Source organism: Emiliania huxleyi, assembly GCF_000372725.1.
Source record: "Emiliania huxleyi CCMP1516 unplaced genomic scaffold EMIHUscaffold_260, whole genome shotgun sequence".
NCBI lineage: Eukaryota > Haptophyta > Isochrysidales > Noelaerhabdaceae > Emiliania > Emiliania huxleyi.
This window is the reverse complement of record NW_005200087.1, coordinates 70,540-86,559: the sequence shown is the minus strand read 5'-3', so window position 1 is coordinate 86,559 and position 16,020 is coordinate 70,540. Positions and strand designations below refer to the sequence as shown.

The 16,020-nt window shown below is 67.2% G+C and overlaps 6 protein-coding genes across 6 annotated transcripts in view; 2 read left to right on the top strand and 4 right to left on the bottom strand.

Annotated features, from left to right (window-relative positions):
- EMIHUDRAFT_237987 (hypothetical protein) overlaps positions 1–1,360 on the bottom strand; it is a gene marked incomplete at both ends in the record, with an annotated part of 1,561 nt that extends 201 nt beyond the window's left edge. The window contains 4 exons of the mRNA XM_005777404.1: positions 31–470; positions 558–773; positions 852–1,043; positions 1,316–1,360. Of these exons, the coding sequence (XP_005777461.1) occupies positions 31–470; positions 558–773; positions 852–1,043; positions 1,316–1,360 (893 nt within the window). The remainder of the gene's footprint in view (positions 1–30; positions 471–557; positions 774–851; positions 1,044–1,315) is intronic.
- Positions 1,361–1,494: 134 nt separating this feature from the next.
- Positions 1,495–2,469, bottom strand: EMIHUDRAFT_443712 (hypothetical protein). Its single transcript, XM_005777403.1, has 2 exons — positions 1,736–2,469; positions 1,495–1,704 (listed from the first exon to the last, which is right to left on the bottom strand). Exon 1 carries the CDS (start codon positions 2,445–2,447, stop codon positions 1,770–1,772), a length of 678 nt encoding a protein of 225 aa, XP_005777460.1. The 5' UTR covers positions 2,448–2,469; the 3' UTR covers positions 1,495–1,704; positions 1,736–1,769.
- A 3,769-nt stretch (positions 2,470–6,238) lies between these two features.
- ECH17 (putative enoyl-CoA hydratase/isomerase) lies at positions 6,239–7,278 on the bottom strand. The gene has a single exon (XM_005777402.1). The coding sequence runs from the start codon at positions 7,168–7,170 to the stop codon at positions 6,313–6,315; it is 858 nt and encodes a 285-aa protein (XP_005777459.1). The 5' UTR covers positions 7,171–7,278; the 3' UTR covers positions 6,239–6,312.
- A 4,469-nt stretch (positions 7,279–11,747) lies between these two features.
- Positions 11,748–12,626, top strand: EMIHUDRAFT_237982 (hypothetical protein; the record flags this gene model as incomplete). Its single annotated transcript, XM_005777401.1, has 3 exons — positions 11,748–12,275; positions 12,341–12,382; positions 12,471–12,626. 3 exons carry the CDS (start codon positions 11,748–11,750, stop codon positions 12,624–12,626), a joined length of 726 nt encoding a protein of 241 aa, XP_005777458.1.
- Positions 12,627–13,185: 559 nt separating this feature from the next.
- On the top strand, positions 13,186–13,586 carry EMIHUDRAFT_237981 (hypothetical protein; the record flags this gene model as incomplete). Its single annotated transcript, XM_005777400.1, has 2 exons — positions 13,186–13,377; positions 13,461–13,586. 2 exons carry the CDS (start codon positions 13,186–13,188, stop codon positions 13,584–13,586), a joined length of 318 nt encoding a protein of 105 aa, XP_005777457.1.
- Positions 13,587–14,934: 1,348 nt separating this feature from the next.
- Positions 14,935–15,654, bottom strand: EMIHUDRAFT_53741 (hypothetical protein; the record flags this gene model as incomplete). Its single annotated transcript, XM_005777399.1, has 1 exon — positions 14,935–15,654. A coding segment is annotated over one exon (720 nt), but the record flags the coding sequence as incomplete, so codon positions are not given.
- Positions 15,655–16,020: the final 366 nt, after the last annotated feature.

The window sequence follows — 16,020 nt, the reverse complement described above, 5'->3', positions numbered from 1 at the left end:
GGCGCGGCCTCCTTCTCCTGGCTGCGGCACCGCAGCTCCGCCGCAGTCTCGGCCTCGCGCGCCGCCGCCTTGAGCCGCCGCACCTCCGTGCAGAGCCGCCCAGTCTCCTGCCGCTCCGCCTGCAGCGCTGCGTCGAGCTTCGCGTACGCCGCGGCGGAGCGCCGCCGCTCGTCGGCGAGCGCGGCGTCGACGGCGGCCTGCTGGCGGCGCGCCGCCAGCTCGAGCTCGACACGCCGCTCGTCGGCGAGCGCCTCGCTCAGCTGCCGCCGCCGCCGCTCATAGTTGAGGAGCAGCGACACCTGCCGGAGCTGCGACGTGCCGCGCCCACGCGGCGGAGGCGCGCCGCGCACCTCGGCGGCGATCAAGCCGAGGACGTCGCGGCAGCCCTCCAAGAGGTGGACGGCGCTGTCGGCGCCGAGGCGCGGGTGCAAACCCTCGGCAAACGCGCGCAGCTGCGCCGTCACGTCGAGCTCGGCATCGAGCGAGGACGCGCCGCCGCCGCCGCCGCCGCCGCCGCCGCCCGTGTCGGCCGCGTCCGAAAGGGTCTGGAGAGGAACGTGCGCCTGCCGCACGAGTTGGTCGAGTTCGCGGTCGGCCTCCGCCGGGTCCTTCCGGCGAGAAACGGCCGTCGAGCGCCGCTTAAGCGCGCGCTCCACGTCCGCCTTGTACGCGGTCATCCGGCGCTTGTACTTCACGAAGTTCGCCTTGGTCTCCGGCGTGGCCAGCGCCGGGAGCGCCCGCGTCGGCGCGAGCGACTCGTGCCCGGCCATCGCCTCGACCCACCTGGTAAAGATGAGACCCGCATCGCCGGCGCCGCCCCCGCCGCTGGCATATTTGCCGGCCAGGCCGACGAGGGCGTAGGCGTCGATGAGGAGCAGGCCGCCCACGGGCCTCGCCAGGGCCGCGGCGGGCCCTGGCGACCCCTCGAGGGACGCCAGGGTGGACAGGGCCTCTGCCCTAGCAGGTTCTGAAAAGAGAGCGGTCGCCTCGCCGATGCCGCGGAGCTTCTCCTTGGAGGTGTGGAGGTCCTCAGGGGTCGCGACCTGCGCATGGCTCGTCGGGAATGGTCACCAGCGTCGTGTGCGACCTCTCTCCGGAGGCGTGCGACCGAAGGGAGAGCGGTGAGGCGAGGCTGAAGTCACAGCTGAAGCAACTGGATTTCAGTTGCTGACAGTTGTGGGCGATCCCGCGCGAACTGACGGCAGGTAAGCCGGCAGGTGGGGGGCGGGGGTGTGCCGGGTGGATCCCCAAGCGGGCGAGCCGGGCCCATGCATAGTTCGCGCGCGGGGGGCGCGCGAGCATGGGAAAGACGCACCTCCATCGTGCTTGCTACCGGCGCTTTTTTGGCCGTTGGCACCATCGTTGATGACTTGATTGCGCGGGAGTCGAATCCCAAATTCTCTCCGCTCGAGAGGGAATTTAATTGTTTTGGGGGATTCCGACCGACCTAGATTGCGCGATTCGCGATGCGATTTTGCGCGCGTGTCGAGCGCTCTCTCGAGGCCCGCTCCGTCGCGCCGCCGTGTTATAACATAAAGGATACACTCACGCTTCTTCATTTGGAGCAGCACCATCCATCACTACGTATGTGTGCGGGCTAGGTAACCGCCTGTGATGCTCTATCTATAAGCGCTCTTGCAGCCGATGTGTCATGTGAGGTCCCACAGCACGCACGGCCTTCCGCTCGCCCGCCTGCGCCCGCCGTCGCTCTGTGGAAAGAAACGAGCTCCCCCTCGACGCATCAGCAGCGCCGCCGATCGCAGCCCCGCTCACTGGACGGCACATTCCCCCTTTTTGCCGCCCTTGGGCTTCTTGCCGCCCGCCTGATCGTGCTCCTGCATCGACGCCTCCCACGCACCGCGCAGGCACGCTTTGACCTCGCCCGTCACGTGGCCCTGCTGGACGAGTGAGGCGGAGGTGTCGAGCCCGATGTGCGCGTACGACGGCGTCTTCAGATTCCGCTTGTAGATGTACCAGAACGCGTCCCACACCTCCCCGTCGGCGCCCCACTCGTACTCGCACAGACCATGCGCCCGCGTCGCCTCGCGGTAGAGCGCCATGCTCGACGGCGCGCACCAGATGATGTTGATGTAGTCCACCGGCCCGCTCCCCTCCACCAGCCGCCGCGTCTGCTTCGGCGTCGAGTTGGCCCACAGCCAGTCGCGAACGTGGCCCACGATCTGCAGGTGGACGGGGCCGCACTGCGAGCCGCGCAGCACGACGACGGCCGTGCACTGCAGCAGGTGGTGGTCCGGCCCGAGCACCACGACCTTGATTGGGACCTTGTTCCTCTTGCGGATTTTGAAGGTTGGCGGGGGCGGTATCGTCTGCGCCCAGTCCGCCGTCAGGTAGACGAAAACGCGCCCGTCCTTCACGCCATCGTCCTGAACCGCCTGCGGGGCCCCGCCCTGCCAGTGGCGGTTCATGTCGCCGCTCGTCTGCTCCATGGCACTTGGCGGCGGCGGAATGCGGGCGCCCAAAGGTGCGCGCCACAGGTGCGGTGTTTTCTTGCGGGGGTACGGGTGTTCCAGAGCGCAGAGGCCAGAGGGGGGTTTTCTTCTTGAGGGGGTACGCCACACGGCACACCGCACACGCAAAACACAAAGTTGTTTGGTATTGCCACCCCCAGACTTTTCTTCATATCTGGGGCCTCCGGCGCCAGTGCGAAGTCTAGTCGCCCTAAACCACCAGCCGATGAGCGACTCCCGGAGCGAGTCCCCGAGCAAGCGCGTGCGGATCGAACCGGCACCACCGCCTCAACCGGCAGGCACCTTTATGGCGCGCGCCGCCACTCCCTCGGCCTGCCCCAACAAGCGTCGACAAAACACTGATACACAGCCACTCACAGAGACCAAACCTGCACTCAGAACAGCGCCAAAACGAGCGAACACGCGCCCACCAACCACACGCAACAGAGCATAGCACAAAATCCGACGCGCGCACTCGCGACGCAGCGCAGCGCAGAAGCTGACGCTGACGCTGACGCTGCGCTGCGCTCGCTCGCTTGCTGCACGGCACGCGCTCCGCACACGCACGCGCGTGCGCTCGCGCGCTACGCGTTCGCTCCGCGAAGGACACCCACGACCCGAACCCGAGACTCCCCACAAAACAAGAGCCCCTCGAACCGATAGAACCCAACTCATGCACAACCACCTCTACAGCTGCTCATATAGCCGCGAATTTCTGCCATAGGGAATGCAGGCTGCGATGGGCGAGTCCCTCCCGTACGTGGAAAAGGCGCTGATGATCGAGACGACCCACATGAACAACACCCACGTGGGGACCGTTGTGGAGTGCATGACGCTCGACATGGAGTACGAGGGGGCAAAATTCAACTTGCACCAAAACCGCAACACCTACTACCTCTCAAGCTCGGACGAAATGGTCGACTTCGACGCGATGCTGACCCGCTTTGCGTCGCCGGGCATCCCACTGCCCATCAGCGACGGCTTCGTCGCCACCTACCTCGACGGTGCGGAGAAGAAACCCCTCCCCTGCCTAAATAAAGAAATATCCCTCACCCCCCCCCCCCCTCTCCGTCCTACGACCCTCACAGGCGACCGGTGCAACATACCCCCCGGCGCCAAGATCACGATGAATGTGGTCGACCTCACCATGGCGCTAAAGGAGAAGACCAAGGAGGTCACCAAATCCAAGGACAAGAACAAGGTCCACTTCCGCGTCGAGATTATGCCGCAGTCGACCCTCCTCGCCGAGTCTGTGGACGAGGCCGAGATGACGCGCACCATGCGCAACCTCTTCCAGGCGCCGCGGGGGACGACCCTCGAGATCGATGTCCGGAAGGCGGTCCAAAAGGCCTTCGAGGGATTCTCGTTCAACATCACTGCGATGAGCTTCTATGTTGACATCACGGTCAAGCGGGACGACGAGTCGAAGGCCCTATAGCGGCCCACCCACAACTCTTCCCTACCGACCAAAGACAGAATCCCCCCCTTCCCCCCCCCCCCGAAGCAGCATCCCATCTGCATGATCAAGCCGCGCGCGGACTGCCAGACGACCTCCGGCGCGGCCATCCGCATCGAGCCCATTTCCGGCATCCGAGGCAAGCCCGCGATGGCGTGGCAGCACGACGAGAGCCACTCGGCGGCGAGCAACACGCTCCTGGGCTTCACACCCACGCCGCCCCCCCCGCCCGACGTCCCCATGCACGTCTGGGCGCGCCCTCTCGTGACCGCGATTCAGGAAGTCTGCTTCGCCTCGGGCCGCATCATGATGCCGTACTCGAAGGGCCTCGACGGCGCGGCCCCGGGCACCAAGCTGTTCGGGTGCCACACCAAGGCACAGACCCCCCTTCTTCCCCACCCTTCCTCCCGCCCTTGACTGCTCCACCAATCCACCAAACAGGTCCAATTCGACGCCCTGCACGACGTCCTCATCCACAACCCCAAGGGCCTCCCCGCGATCACCAAGGCGGACGGCCGCATCCACGTGGCGGACAAGGACGGCCGCTCCTGGCAGTTTGACCTCTTCTCCCGCCGCGAGTCCATCTTCTGCTCCAAGCACGAGTCGCAGCAGACCGCACAAAAGAAATCACAGAAAAAGAAAACCACTCCGGAATATAGGTGCCTCAAGCTGCCTCCATTCGCGAGGTTCAACGGCGTCGTCGCGCACCACATCACGCAGCTGCAGCAACAAGGGCTGGTGGGGGACTTGAGCCGAGTTTGGTGCGACTGCCGCTCGCTCAGCGGCCCCCCACCCGGCCCCTCGACCGCAAACAAGTCCGCGGAGGAGACGGCAGCCCTGCGCAACCGCCTCGTCGAAGCGCGAGAGAAGCGGAAGCGAGAGCGGGAGGAAGCGGAAAAGGCCTACGCGAAGCGCCGCGGCTCCACCTCCGCCGACAACGCATAGGGCCTAGTGATGCTGCTACACAAGCGCCACCCTCTTCCGAGCCACCTAATCCCGTTTAACATCCAGCGACCGTCCCCACTAGGCAACCCCTTCGTGATGAGAGGGGAGAGCGAGAGAGACCTCGTGGTCGAAGGATTCGGACAGGTGCTGGAAGGCCGACGCGCACCAGCGGCAGTAGCAGCAGACCACAATCCGCCACTCCTAGTCCATGCATCATCGGCACTAGCCACGCCGGACAAGAGATCATACTAGAAAAGCTGAAGAAAATGTATTGCGAGATAGCAAAGTAAGGCTCATGGTCTAGTGGTTCGGGGACCAACATTCTGTCTAAAGGCCCGGGTTCGGGTTTATCTCGGACATGTTTTTGGCCACACAAAGAAGTCATTTTGTTGACACAAAAGAGAAACGATTTATCACCTTGACAAACAGCGACGACCAGCAGCACCGACCTAGAGCAGCGTCCTGCCGAGTGTGTGTAGCACCGACGCAGACGCACCCCAGGCACTACACTACGACGGCTAGGCAGACCTCACCAGTCCGATAAGGATCAACTGGAAGGTTGAACCTCGAGCTTAGACAGAACGGGCGCGACAGACTCCAGGGGAGATCGCGCTCTACTCGGGGCACCAAGGAGGAAAACCGAAACCGTTTGGGTGCCCCACAACAACTCAAACGCCACAACCTAAGCGCCACACCTCCCCCCCACGTCCCCCCCCCCTTGGGGACGTAGCGCACGCCCTTGCTCGGAGAGAGTGGGGGGGGAGGGGGGGTGGGGGAATAGGAGGAGCCAACGAGCTCGGAGTAAGGTCCACAGTAGAGAGGCCGGCATTTAAGGCGTAACTTCACCCTCGCTCACCTCGAGTATATCTAGGCGCCCTGGTGCAGTCGGTCTTCGGATCAGCGGCCAGCTTCCCATCTAGGGCAGGGAACCCCCAGCGACGCTAGTGTGGCCTACGGTAGCCATAGCTTGTACGCGATCCCGGGGCAGGGGGGTGTGGACTCTGGAGCTCCAAGAGAGGATCGAGAGAGGAAGGGAGATTGGTGTGCCGGTTTTTTGAGCTAGCAATTTTTTTTTTGGTATTGCCACCTGTAACATCACATAAAGGTATTGCTAAAAATCTCTCTCACACGCAAACACAAATCTCTCTCCCACACGCACCGACCCTTCACACATTCACATAAACGCCGACCCTTCCACGAACCGAAAGGCTGTGCCCGGGGAAGGCATTTAGAGATGACGGTGTCCAGTCCGAGCCTGGCTGTTCTTCACCTTCCTACCTAACCTAGATGATAAACAGACAACAAGCGAACCGAAAAATATTCCTCCGCGCCCCCGGGTAGGTTTCTCGAGAGAAGTAGCCGCGGCCGCACCCTGACAAGCCGACACGGAGCAGCAGAGTAGGAGAGCCGTCGCAGGCTTCCGCCGCCGGCCGAGCGTGTCGCTCACGCCGGGTACACGAGCGGCGCCTTTGCCCAGGGCGGCTTCTCCCTCGCGAGCACCGCCTTCATGCCGGCGGCGCACTCGTCCGTCAGCCGCACGCGGGCGAGCTCTGCGGCGGTGTAGCGGAGGATCTCGTCGCTCCCGCGCGGCGCCGCCGCAACCTCCCGCACGAGCGCCTTGGCCGCCGCCGCCGCGCCCGGCGCCGCCGACTGCGCCGCCGCCAGGATGCGGTCCGCGGCGGCGCGCAGGTCTGCATCCGTGACGACGACCTCATCGACGAGGCCGAGGTCGCGCGCCTGCTCGGCGCGCAGTGTCTCGCCCGTCATGAAGAGCCGCCGCGCGCGCGCCGCCCCCACCCTCCCCACCACGTACGGCGAGATGGTCGCCGGGATGACGCCGAGCTTCACCTCGGACAGCGCGACCGATGCCGCGTGCTTGATGACGACGTAGTCGCAGACGCAGAGCAGGCCCACGCCGCCGCCCATGGCGGTGCCATTGGCGAGCGCCACCACGTACACGGGAAGCTCGTCCAGCTCGCGAAGCAGCTTTGCGAACGCGACCGCCGACTCATCGTTCTTGTTCGACTGGTTGTCGGCTCCGTTGCCGCTGCTCTCCTCCGCCGCCGCCGCCGCCATCCGCTGGAAGCCCTTGGGGTCGCCTCCCGCGCAGAACATCGGGCCGTTGCCCGTCAGGAAGACCACGCGCAGGGCGGGCGACGCCTTGATCCGTGCCACGGCTATCTGGAGCCCGAGCGTGAGGCGCTCATCGAGTGCGTTCCTCTCCTGCGGACGGTTGAGCGTGATGACCGCGACGTGCTCGTTGGCCTCGTACCGCAGCTCGGCGGGCAGCTTCATGTCCATCTGTGCCGGTCGCCCCTGACGTCGGGTTGTGCTGAAGGCCTTCGATGCGGCTTTTAGCGGGCAGCGGTGGAGCGAGCAATAGCCGATTTGCGCCGCAGGCGCTCAGCGCCGCAGGCGTTGACAAGCACCCCCTCCCTCCCCCAAAAGCCGCAGGGGGTTCTGCTCAAAGCTCTACACACAAGTCTGGCACTGAAACACAGTCCCATGTGGACGAGAAGACCCACGCAGGCACGTGCAAGGAATGGCGTTGACACCCTGGAATGTGGTGCGCACCCAGACGACTCCCAGACACAGGAGGGCCACAGAACGGAACGTGATACGTTGGTGCGTAATAGATAGGGAGCGTGCCGCCTTCACGACACGTGCCGCAGGCAGCGCCGCTCGGAGGGCCGCCTGTAACGTACAGCTGAGACAGCTGCATGCTGCAAGTGAACGGAGGGCGGGCGGGCAGGCGGGTGGCGGCGGTAACGGGCGGCGGCAGTGGCGGCGGGGGCGGAGTGGCGGCGCCGCGAGCGTGCCAGCGACAGAGCCGGTGGAGCTGGAGAGGCGGAGAGGGAGCGGCGGTGGCAGCGGCGACGCAGGCAGGGCCGGTGGAGCTGGAGAGGCGGAGAGGGAGCGGCGGTGGTTGGTGACGGTGGGCAGGGGGGGGGGGGGGGGATCTGCGTGGTTGCGCGTGGCGGCGGAGTCTGCTGAGTCTGCAGCGGCGGCGGCGAGGCGGAGGGAGGCTGCGGCGACGGCGAGGCGGAGGGAGTCGGCGGCGGAGAGGGGGGTGGCGGGCTCGGCGGCGGCGGCGACGGTGGGTCGTGCCCGAAGTAGCGTCACGCGCCACGAGCCCGTAGACCGACGAGGACTCGCGCAGGAGGATATCTTGAGCTGCCGGTGCGTGCACTCGACGAGCCACGCGAGGTGAGATGCCGCGTGGGAGGGCGAGGTGCCCGCGAGCCCGCTGCTTCGAAGCCTCGGCTGGCGGTAGCGAGCTGCCCCTCACAGCGCGAGGCGGTGCCTTGGCGTCGCGCGTGGAGCGCTGGGGAGAGCACCATTAGAGATCGCACTTGCCACAGGTTTCCATTAGGTGTAGCGTCCGCCGGACAATACGAGCATTAGGGGTCTAATGGGAGCCGCGGACACAACGTAGTGTCCGGCGGACACTTCACCTAATGGCTCCACCTAATGACCACCGCTGCGAGGGGCGAGCCTTCGATGGCTTTTAGCGGGCAGCGGTGGAGCGAGCAATAGCCGATTTGCGCCGCAGGCGCTCAGCGCCGCAGGCGTTGACAAGCACCCCCTCCCTCCCCCAAAAGCCGCAGGGGGTTCTGCTCAAAGCTCTACACACAAGTCTGGCACTGAAACACAGTCCCATGTGGACGAGAAGACCCACGCAGGCACGTGCAAGGAATGGCGTTGACACCCTGGAATGTGGTGCGCACCCAGACGACTCCCAGACACAGGAGGGCCACAGAACGGAACGTGATACGTTGGTGCGTAATAGATAGGGAGCGTGCCGCCTTCACGACACGTGCCGCAGGCAGCGCCGCTCGGAGGGCCGCCTGTAACGTACAGCTGAGACAGCTGCATGCTGCAAGTGAACGGAGGGCGGGCGGGCAGGCGGGTGGCGGCGGTAACGGGCGGCGGCAGTGGCGGCGGGGGCGGAGTGGCGGCGCCGCGAGCGTGCCAGCGACAGAGCCGGTGGAGCTGGAGAGGCGGAGAGGGAGCGGCGGTGGCAGCGGCGACGCAGGCAGGGCCGGTGGAGCTGGAGAGGCGGAGAGGGAGCGGCGGTGGTTGGTGACGGTGGGCAGGGGGGGGGGGGGGGGATCTGCGTGGTTGCGCGTGGCGGCGGAGTCTGCTGAGTCTGCAGCGGCGGCGGCGAGGCGGAGGGAGGCTGCGGCGACGGCGAGGCGGAGGGAGTCGGCGGCGGAGAGGGGGGTGGCGGGCTCGGCGGCGGCGGCGACGGTGGGTCGTGCCCGAAGTAGCGTCACGCGCCACGAGCCCGTAGACCGACGAGGACTCGCGCAGGAGGATATCTTGAGCTGCCGGTGCGTGCACTCGACGAGCCACGCGAGGTGAGATGCCGCGTGGGAGGGCGAGGTGCCCGCGAGCCCGCTGCTTCGAAGCCTCGGCTGGCGGTAGCGAGCTGCCCCTCACAGCGCGAGGCGGTGCCTTGGCGTCGCGCGTGGAGCGCTGGGGAGAGCACCATTAGAGATCGCACTTGCCACAGGTTTCCATTAGGTGTAGCGTCCGCCGGACAATACGAGCATTAGGGGTCTAATGGGAGCCGCGGACACAACGTAGTGTCCGGCGGACACTTCACCTAATGGCTCCACCTACTGGGCTGGGTTTTTAGGCATTGTGGGGTTGGCACTCCCATCGACCCTCATGACCTCCTGCGGTCTCTGAGATGGACACCAGTGGGTGTGGGACCACAGTCAGGATACACTCGAAGGCTGGGTAAGCAGTAGAGGTCGATACTCGACGCGTCCCACATGGTCTGTGTCGCTGTCGGCACGCTGTCGACAGGACGTCGAGCGACACCGGTGGCAGTGCCACCCAGGAGTGGTCGGGCGGTTGCCCGTCATGAGAGAGCCACCATGTGATCCGTATGATGATTCCTGACAACCGCTTCAGTCAACTTTCGTCACAGTTCCCGCTCTGAGAGGAGCTGCGGGTCAGCTCGACAGCTGGAGCTGTGTCGCCGGCGTGCGGCGGCCTGCCTCCAGAGGTGCCTCTAGGTGGACATTTTTTGGTCACCGTGAGAGAACGCGTTCGAATTTTCACTCCGGAACTTCAACTCTGCACGCGCACCGGCCAGGGCTACAATAGTGCCAGTGAGGCGGAGGCGCGAGTCGGAAGGCCGCGACCGTCAAGTGTTTTCGACATTTTCCTACAATCGCTGTGAACCCAGCCACGTAATGACCACCGCTGCGAGGGGCGAGCCTTCGATGGCTTTTAGCGGGCAGCGGTGGAGCGAGCAATAGCCGATTTGCGCCGCAGGCGCTCAGCGCCGCAGGCGTTGACAAGCACCCCCTCCCTCCCCCAAAAGCCGCAGGGGGTTCTGCTCAAAGCTCTACACACAAGTCTGGCACTGAAACACAGTCCCATGTGGACGAGAAGACCCACGCAGGCACGTGCAAGGAATGGCGTTGACACCCTGGAATGTGGTGCGCACCCAGACGACTCCCAGACACAGGAGGGCCACAGAACGGAACGTGATACGTTGGTGCGTAATAGATAGGGAGCGTGCCGCCTTCACGACACGTGCCGCAGGCAGCGCCGCTCGGAGGGCCGCCTGTAACGTACAGCTGAGACAGCTGCATGCTGCAAGTGAACGGAGGGCGGGCGGGCAGGCGGGTGGCGGCGGTAACGGGCGGCGGCAGTGGCGGCGGGGGCGGAGTGGCGGCGCCGCGAGCGTGCCAGCGACAGAGCCGGTGGAGCTGGAGAGGCGGAGAGGGAGCGGCGGTGGCAGCGGCGACGCAGGCAGGGCCGGTGGAGCTGGAGAGGCGGAGAGGGAGCGGCGGTGGTTGGTGACGGTGGGCAGGGGGGGGGGGGGGGATCTGCGTGGTTGCGCGTGGCGGCGGAGTCTGCTGAGTCTGCAGCGGCGGCGGCGAGGCGGAGGGAGGCTGCGGCGACGGCGAGGCGGAGGGAGTCGGCGGCGGAGAGGGGGGTGGCGGGCTCGGCGGCGGCGGCGACGGTGGGTCGTGCCCGAAGTAGCGTCACGCGCCACGAGCCCGTAGACCGACGAGGACTCGCGCAGGAGGATATCTTGAGCTGCCGGTGCGTGCACTCGACGAGCCACGCGAGGTGAGATGCCGCGTGGGAGGGCGAGGTGCCCGCGAGCCCGCTGCTTCGAAGCCTCGGCTGGCGGTAGCGAGCTGCCCCTCACAGCGCGAGGCGGTGCCTTGGCGTCGCGCGTGGAGCGCTGGGGAGAGCACCATTAGAGATCGCACTTGCCACAGGTTTCCATTAGGTGTAGCGTCCGCCGGACAATACGAGCATTAGGAATTCCTAGGGGTCTAATGGGAGCCGGACACAACGTAGTGTCCGGCGGACACTTCACCTAATGGCTCCACCTAATGACCACCGCTGCGAGGGGCGAGCCTTCGATGCCGGGGACTGTTCACACGTGACGTTCACACCTGGGGGACCAGGGTGTATCCGCAACTCGCGCAGCGAGGAAACCGGAGGACCGGCTTGAAGGCTTGGTGTCGGCAGGACAGCCAGCTTGAGGGCGTGGTTTCAAAGAAAGAAAGAAAACATACAACCCAAGGGAGGGATGGGAGGACGGTGCGCCGCCACCACACAGGGATTTTAAGGAGAGGGCTTAAATTGTAAGAATTCTTTCTAGGGAATGGGTCCACCAGCGAATGGGTCCACCAGATTTTTTTGCAAAATAAAAAAACAAACATTTTCATACGAAAAGCGATCCAACGACCATCCATCGAAATCGATTATAAAAACGTGAAAAAGAAATAAACCCTGCTCGCAGTGCCGTCCCGCCCGCCCGAGCACTCCTCGCTGCACAAACAGGAAAATCTCTCCACTGCTGTATTTGGAGCGCCGGCCGACAGTTGCTCGCGACCGCGATGGAGGCGGCGGCCGCAGACCGCCAGCCCGAGATCCCTCCCAGCGCGTGGGCGGCAGCGTCGGCGCTCTCCGAGCTCACCGTCCACGCGGCATGGGCGGCTGCCAACGCACGCACGCTGCAGTGGGGCGCGTCGCACCGCGACGCACAGCGCGCCAAGGAGGTTGCCCTCCAGCTCGAGGCGCTGCTGCCCGAGGGCGCCGCTCCCGCCGTGGTGCAGCTTTCCCTCGCGGCGGCGTGGTACGCGTCAAACACGCGGCGCCTGCTGCTCTTCGACGCGGCGCGCGACCTGCGGAAGCTGGAGGAGGCCGCCGCCGAGCTCGCCAAGGTGATGCCACCGGAGACGGCGAAGAGCGTCAAGGCGCTTGCCACGTCCGCCGCCTGGCACGCGGCCAACGCGCGCTCGATGCTCTGGCTCGACGCGGAGCGAGACCTGACGCGGTTCGAGGAGTGCTGCCGGCAGCTGCCGGCGCTGCTGCAAGGGGTGACCGACGGCGCCGCCGCAGAGACACCCGCCGACGCGTCGAGGGTGAGGCGGCGGAGGCGGGCGAGGGCGAGGCTCGAGCGGCTCGACGGCCCCTCGCCATTCTGCAGGCGCGGGCAGGCGGGTCCGCGGGCGACCTCTCCGCGGGCGACGTCCCCGCGCGCGGCGAGCGCGGGGGCGGCGGCGAGCGTGGGGGCGGGCGAGGGTGGCGCGTCGCTGCTGCAGCGGAGCGGGCGCGAGGCGCTGCGGCGGCTCGACTGCGCCCTCGACGATGTGGCTCCTCTCTGGGCAGCGCTCGACCCGGCGGCGCTGCGGAGGGGCGACGACGGCGGCGCGGAGGGGGAGGGGGAGGCGACCTTCGAGGCGCCGCTCGCGGCGTTCTTTGCTGAACTGTGATGGTGGTTGGGTTGCGAGTCAGGCGTCCTGCGAGGCGCTGCTTGCGGCGGTCTACGCCACCGTCGCGGCGCGAGATGTAGCCGAGATCGGGCCGAGATCGGGCCGAAGTAGCCGAGGTCTGGTCGAGGTATGGAGACGGACACGTCCAAGAGACGGCCAGACACGCCGCCCACCACACGCCCACCACACGCCCACGGCACGCCCACCACACGCCCACAACACGCCCACGGCACGCCCACCACACGCCCACGACACGCCCACGACACGCCCAGGTGCTGGACCACCTCGGGGCCACCTTTGCTCCTGTGGCGCGCGAGCTGCGGAAGAACGCGGACAAGCTGGCGGCGGCGGCGCGCCGCTTGTCCCCCGAGCGCACGCTGCGCGCCCTCGTGGCGAGGGAGGTGCGGGAGGGGGCGTGCGTGCGCGGTGAGGCGGCAAAGGAGGGGTCGGCCGCGCTCGCTCTGCTGTGGCTCTGCCGGCAGCCAGCGCATGCTGCACGACGCGCTCGGCTGGAGTAGGGATTGACGGTGACTAATGACTCGTTCCTAGGCTGCTGCGCATGCTGCACGACGCGCTCGCGCGGGTAGGGGTCGAGGGCGGCGCTGTCCTCGCAGAGTGCCTGCACGCGGCCTACGACGCGACGCTGCGGCCGCACCAAGACCCGTTCACGCGACGGGTGGTCGCCGCGGCGATCTGGGCGGCGCCGAGCCGGGCCGACTTCCTCGCGCGGCTCGGGTCGCACCGCGAGGGGGTGCGGGGCTGCGGAGGGCGGGCGAGAGGGCAAGGGTTGCGCAGCGGCCTCGAGACCTCGAGAGAGCCCGTCCCTCCGCGTAGGTCGAGGCTGCGGTGGTGGAGATGGCGGCCCGCATGGAGACCGCACTGAGGGACGTGCATGCGCTGCTCCACGAGGCGGGCGTGCTGGGCGCTGAGCCGCTCCCGCTGCCCGAGCGGGGAGACTAGATGGCACGCCCGCCACAGCGCCCCCCCCCCCCCCGGCCCCGCCGGCCGGATATTGCTCCCTCGTGTCCACGTGGCGTCTCCTCCCTGATCGTCTCTCTCTCATCCCATGTGTGGTGCTGTGCGTGCGCCGGAGCTGTGTGCGCTTGCTGCCTTGTGCTCGCCGGGGATATCCGGGGCGCGAGGCGCGAGCGAGATCTGTCCCATGAGCCATGTGATGTTCATGCTGTGCCTGTGCATGCTATTTGAAACAGCGGTTCGCGGGGGTGTTTTGGTGAGTCTTGAGCGAGTCTGTGACGGTCGCGACGGGCCTCCTAAAAGGACTCACCTGAGCCCTGGCCTCGACACCTCGACACCAAACCTCGACACCACCCAATGCCAACTCGACAAACTCGACACCCCTCGACACCCCTCGACACCCTCGACACCGGGCCTCGACACCTCGACACCAGGGCTCAGGGACTCACCTATCTGCCTTTAGGTCACGGTCCGCACTCCCGCGGTCCCGCGCCCTCCCGACCCCTCCACACCCCCCTACAGCGGCACCCCTACCCCTCCCCCGCCGTTTTAGGGGACATAGGGGGGGGGGGGGGGGTCGTCCACAAATGCAGCCCCTGCGGACGGAGTTGAACCAACGGCTTGCGTGATTCCTGAGAAACCGAACGCGGAAGGCTCGCGCGTCGCGTAACTACAAGACTTCGCAGTGTGCAGATAAATAAATAAAGGCACTGCGCGAGGCCGAGGGCGGCTGGTGGACAAACGTGTACAGCAGCTACGAGCCACCAGCGCCACGCCCCTCGTCCCGTGGCCTCCCACGCCCACCCCGCCCGCCGCGCCCGCCGCGCCCACCGCGCCCACCGCGCCCACGCCCCCCTCGCCCCCCGACCACCGCCGCGCCACCAGCCGCCCAACTGGGCGGTGGGTGTGGCACAGCGCGAGTGGGCGGCTGGTGGACAAACGTCGCCTGCGCCGCCACCAGCCGCCCAGTTGCGGCGATGGGCAGCGCCGGCTGGCGGCAAGCCGGGCAGTTGGTGTCGCGCTCCAGCACGCGCGGCGCACATGTCTCGCAGTACAGCGCGTGGCCGCACGCGAAGCGGACCGAGCGCGGCGCGTCGTAGCAGAGGTCACACTGGCGCTCCTCGGGTGCAGCCGTCTCCTCCACCTCCCCCGCCGCTTCGACTAGCGCCTCCAGCCGCGGCAGTGCGTCTGCGAGCGGCATCCGCTTCCGCTTCCTCTCGTACGCCAGCCCGGCCACCAGCCGCGTCAGCTCCTCGGCCTGCGCCGCCGACCAGCCCGCGTCGGCCGCCGCGATGCCCTCCGCCATGTCGGGCTCCTCCAATGCATCGTCGCACGCGTTGAGCAAGCCAACGGCGCCGCGGCCGGTCAGGCTGACGAGCAGCGTGATGCCGAGCGCGAAACCGTCAGTCAGCTGCGAAGCCTGGTTGTCCAGCGAGATGATCGGGTCGATGTAGCCAGGCTTCCCAAAGATACGCTGCGTTGACAGGTGCGAGACCTGTCCATTGGCGCCGGCTGTTGCCTCTGCCGCGCGCGCGAGGCCCACGTCGGCGAGGTAGCCGTTGCCGCGCTCGTCGAGCAGGATGTTGCCCGCCGAGACGTCGCGGTGCAGGATCATGGGTGAGCGCGTATGCAAGTAGTGCAACGCACTCGCCGCGTCGCGCAGCACACGGAGCCGTTCGGCAGAGGAGAGCGGCGGAGGCGGCCTCTCGAAGCCGAGCATGCGGAGCCGCTGCAGTGCGGCTGGAGCGCGGTAGAGGCGGTCCTCGAGGCTGCCGCCGCGGCAGAGGGGGTAGACGAGGCACGCTCTCGCCGGCGCCAAGCAGACGCCGAGTAGAGGGAGGAGGGACGGGTGGCACGCCGCGCTGAGCGTGCGCACCTCGCTCTGCAGCTCGGCGAGGCCTTGGGCGCCGACACCGACCAGCGCCGTCTTGACGGCGAACCCGCAAGCGACGCGCGGGAGCGACGGCAGCGCGTCGCAGCGGTAGACGCGCCCAAAACCTCCCTCGCCCACCTTTCGCGCCTCGGCAAAGCCGTCGGTCGCCGCGATGAGCTCGTCGAGAGGGACGGCGGCGGGCGGCGCGGCGGCGGCGGCGAGGGCGGCGACGCTCGCGGCTGCCGACGGTGGCGCCGCTGCCGCGGCCGCCGGCTCCGCTGCCGCCGCCTCTTGAGCCTCCGCCGCCGCCACTGCCGCCACTGCCGCCTCTATAGCCGCCGCCTCCGCCGCCGCCTCCGCCGCCGCCTCCGCCGCCGCCGCTACCTCCGCTGCCGCCTCTCTTGCCTCCTCCTCCCTTGCCCTCGCCTCTGCCTCCTCCCTTGCCCGCGCCGCCTCCTCCGCCTCTTCCGCCGCCTGAGCCGCCGCAGCCTCTGCTACCACCCGATCCGGCCTCCCTCCGCCGGCCGGCGCCTGGCTCTGTGGCCC

Bases quoted from the DNA above. Each gene is read 5' to 3' on its own strand.
- EMIHUDRAFT_443712 (XM_005777403.1), bottom strand. From the start codon at position 2,447: ATGGAGCAGACGAGCGGCGACATGAACCGCCACTGGCAGGGCGGGGCC.
- ECH17 (XM_005777402.1), bottom strand. From the start codon at position 7,170: ATGGACATGAAGCTGCCCGCCGAGCTGCGGTACGAGGCCAACGAGCAC.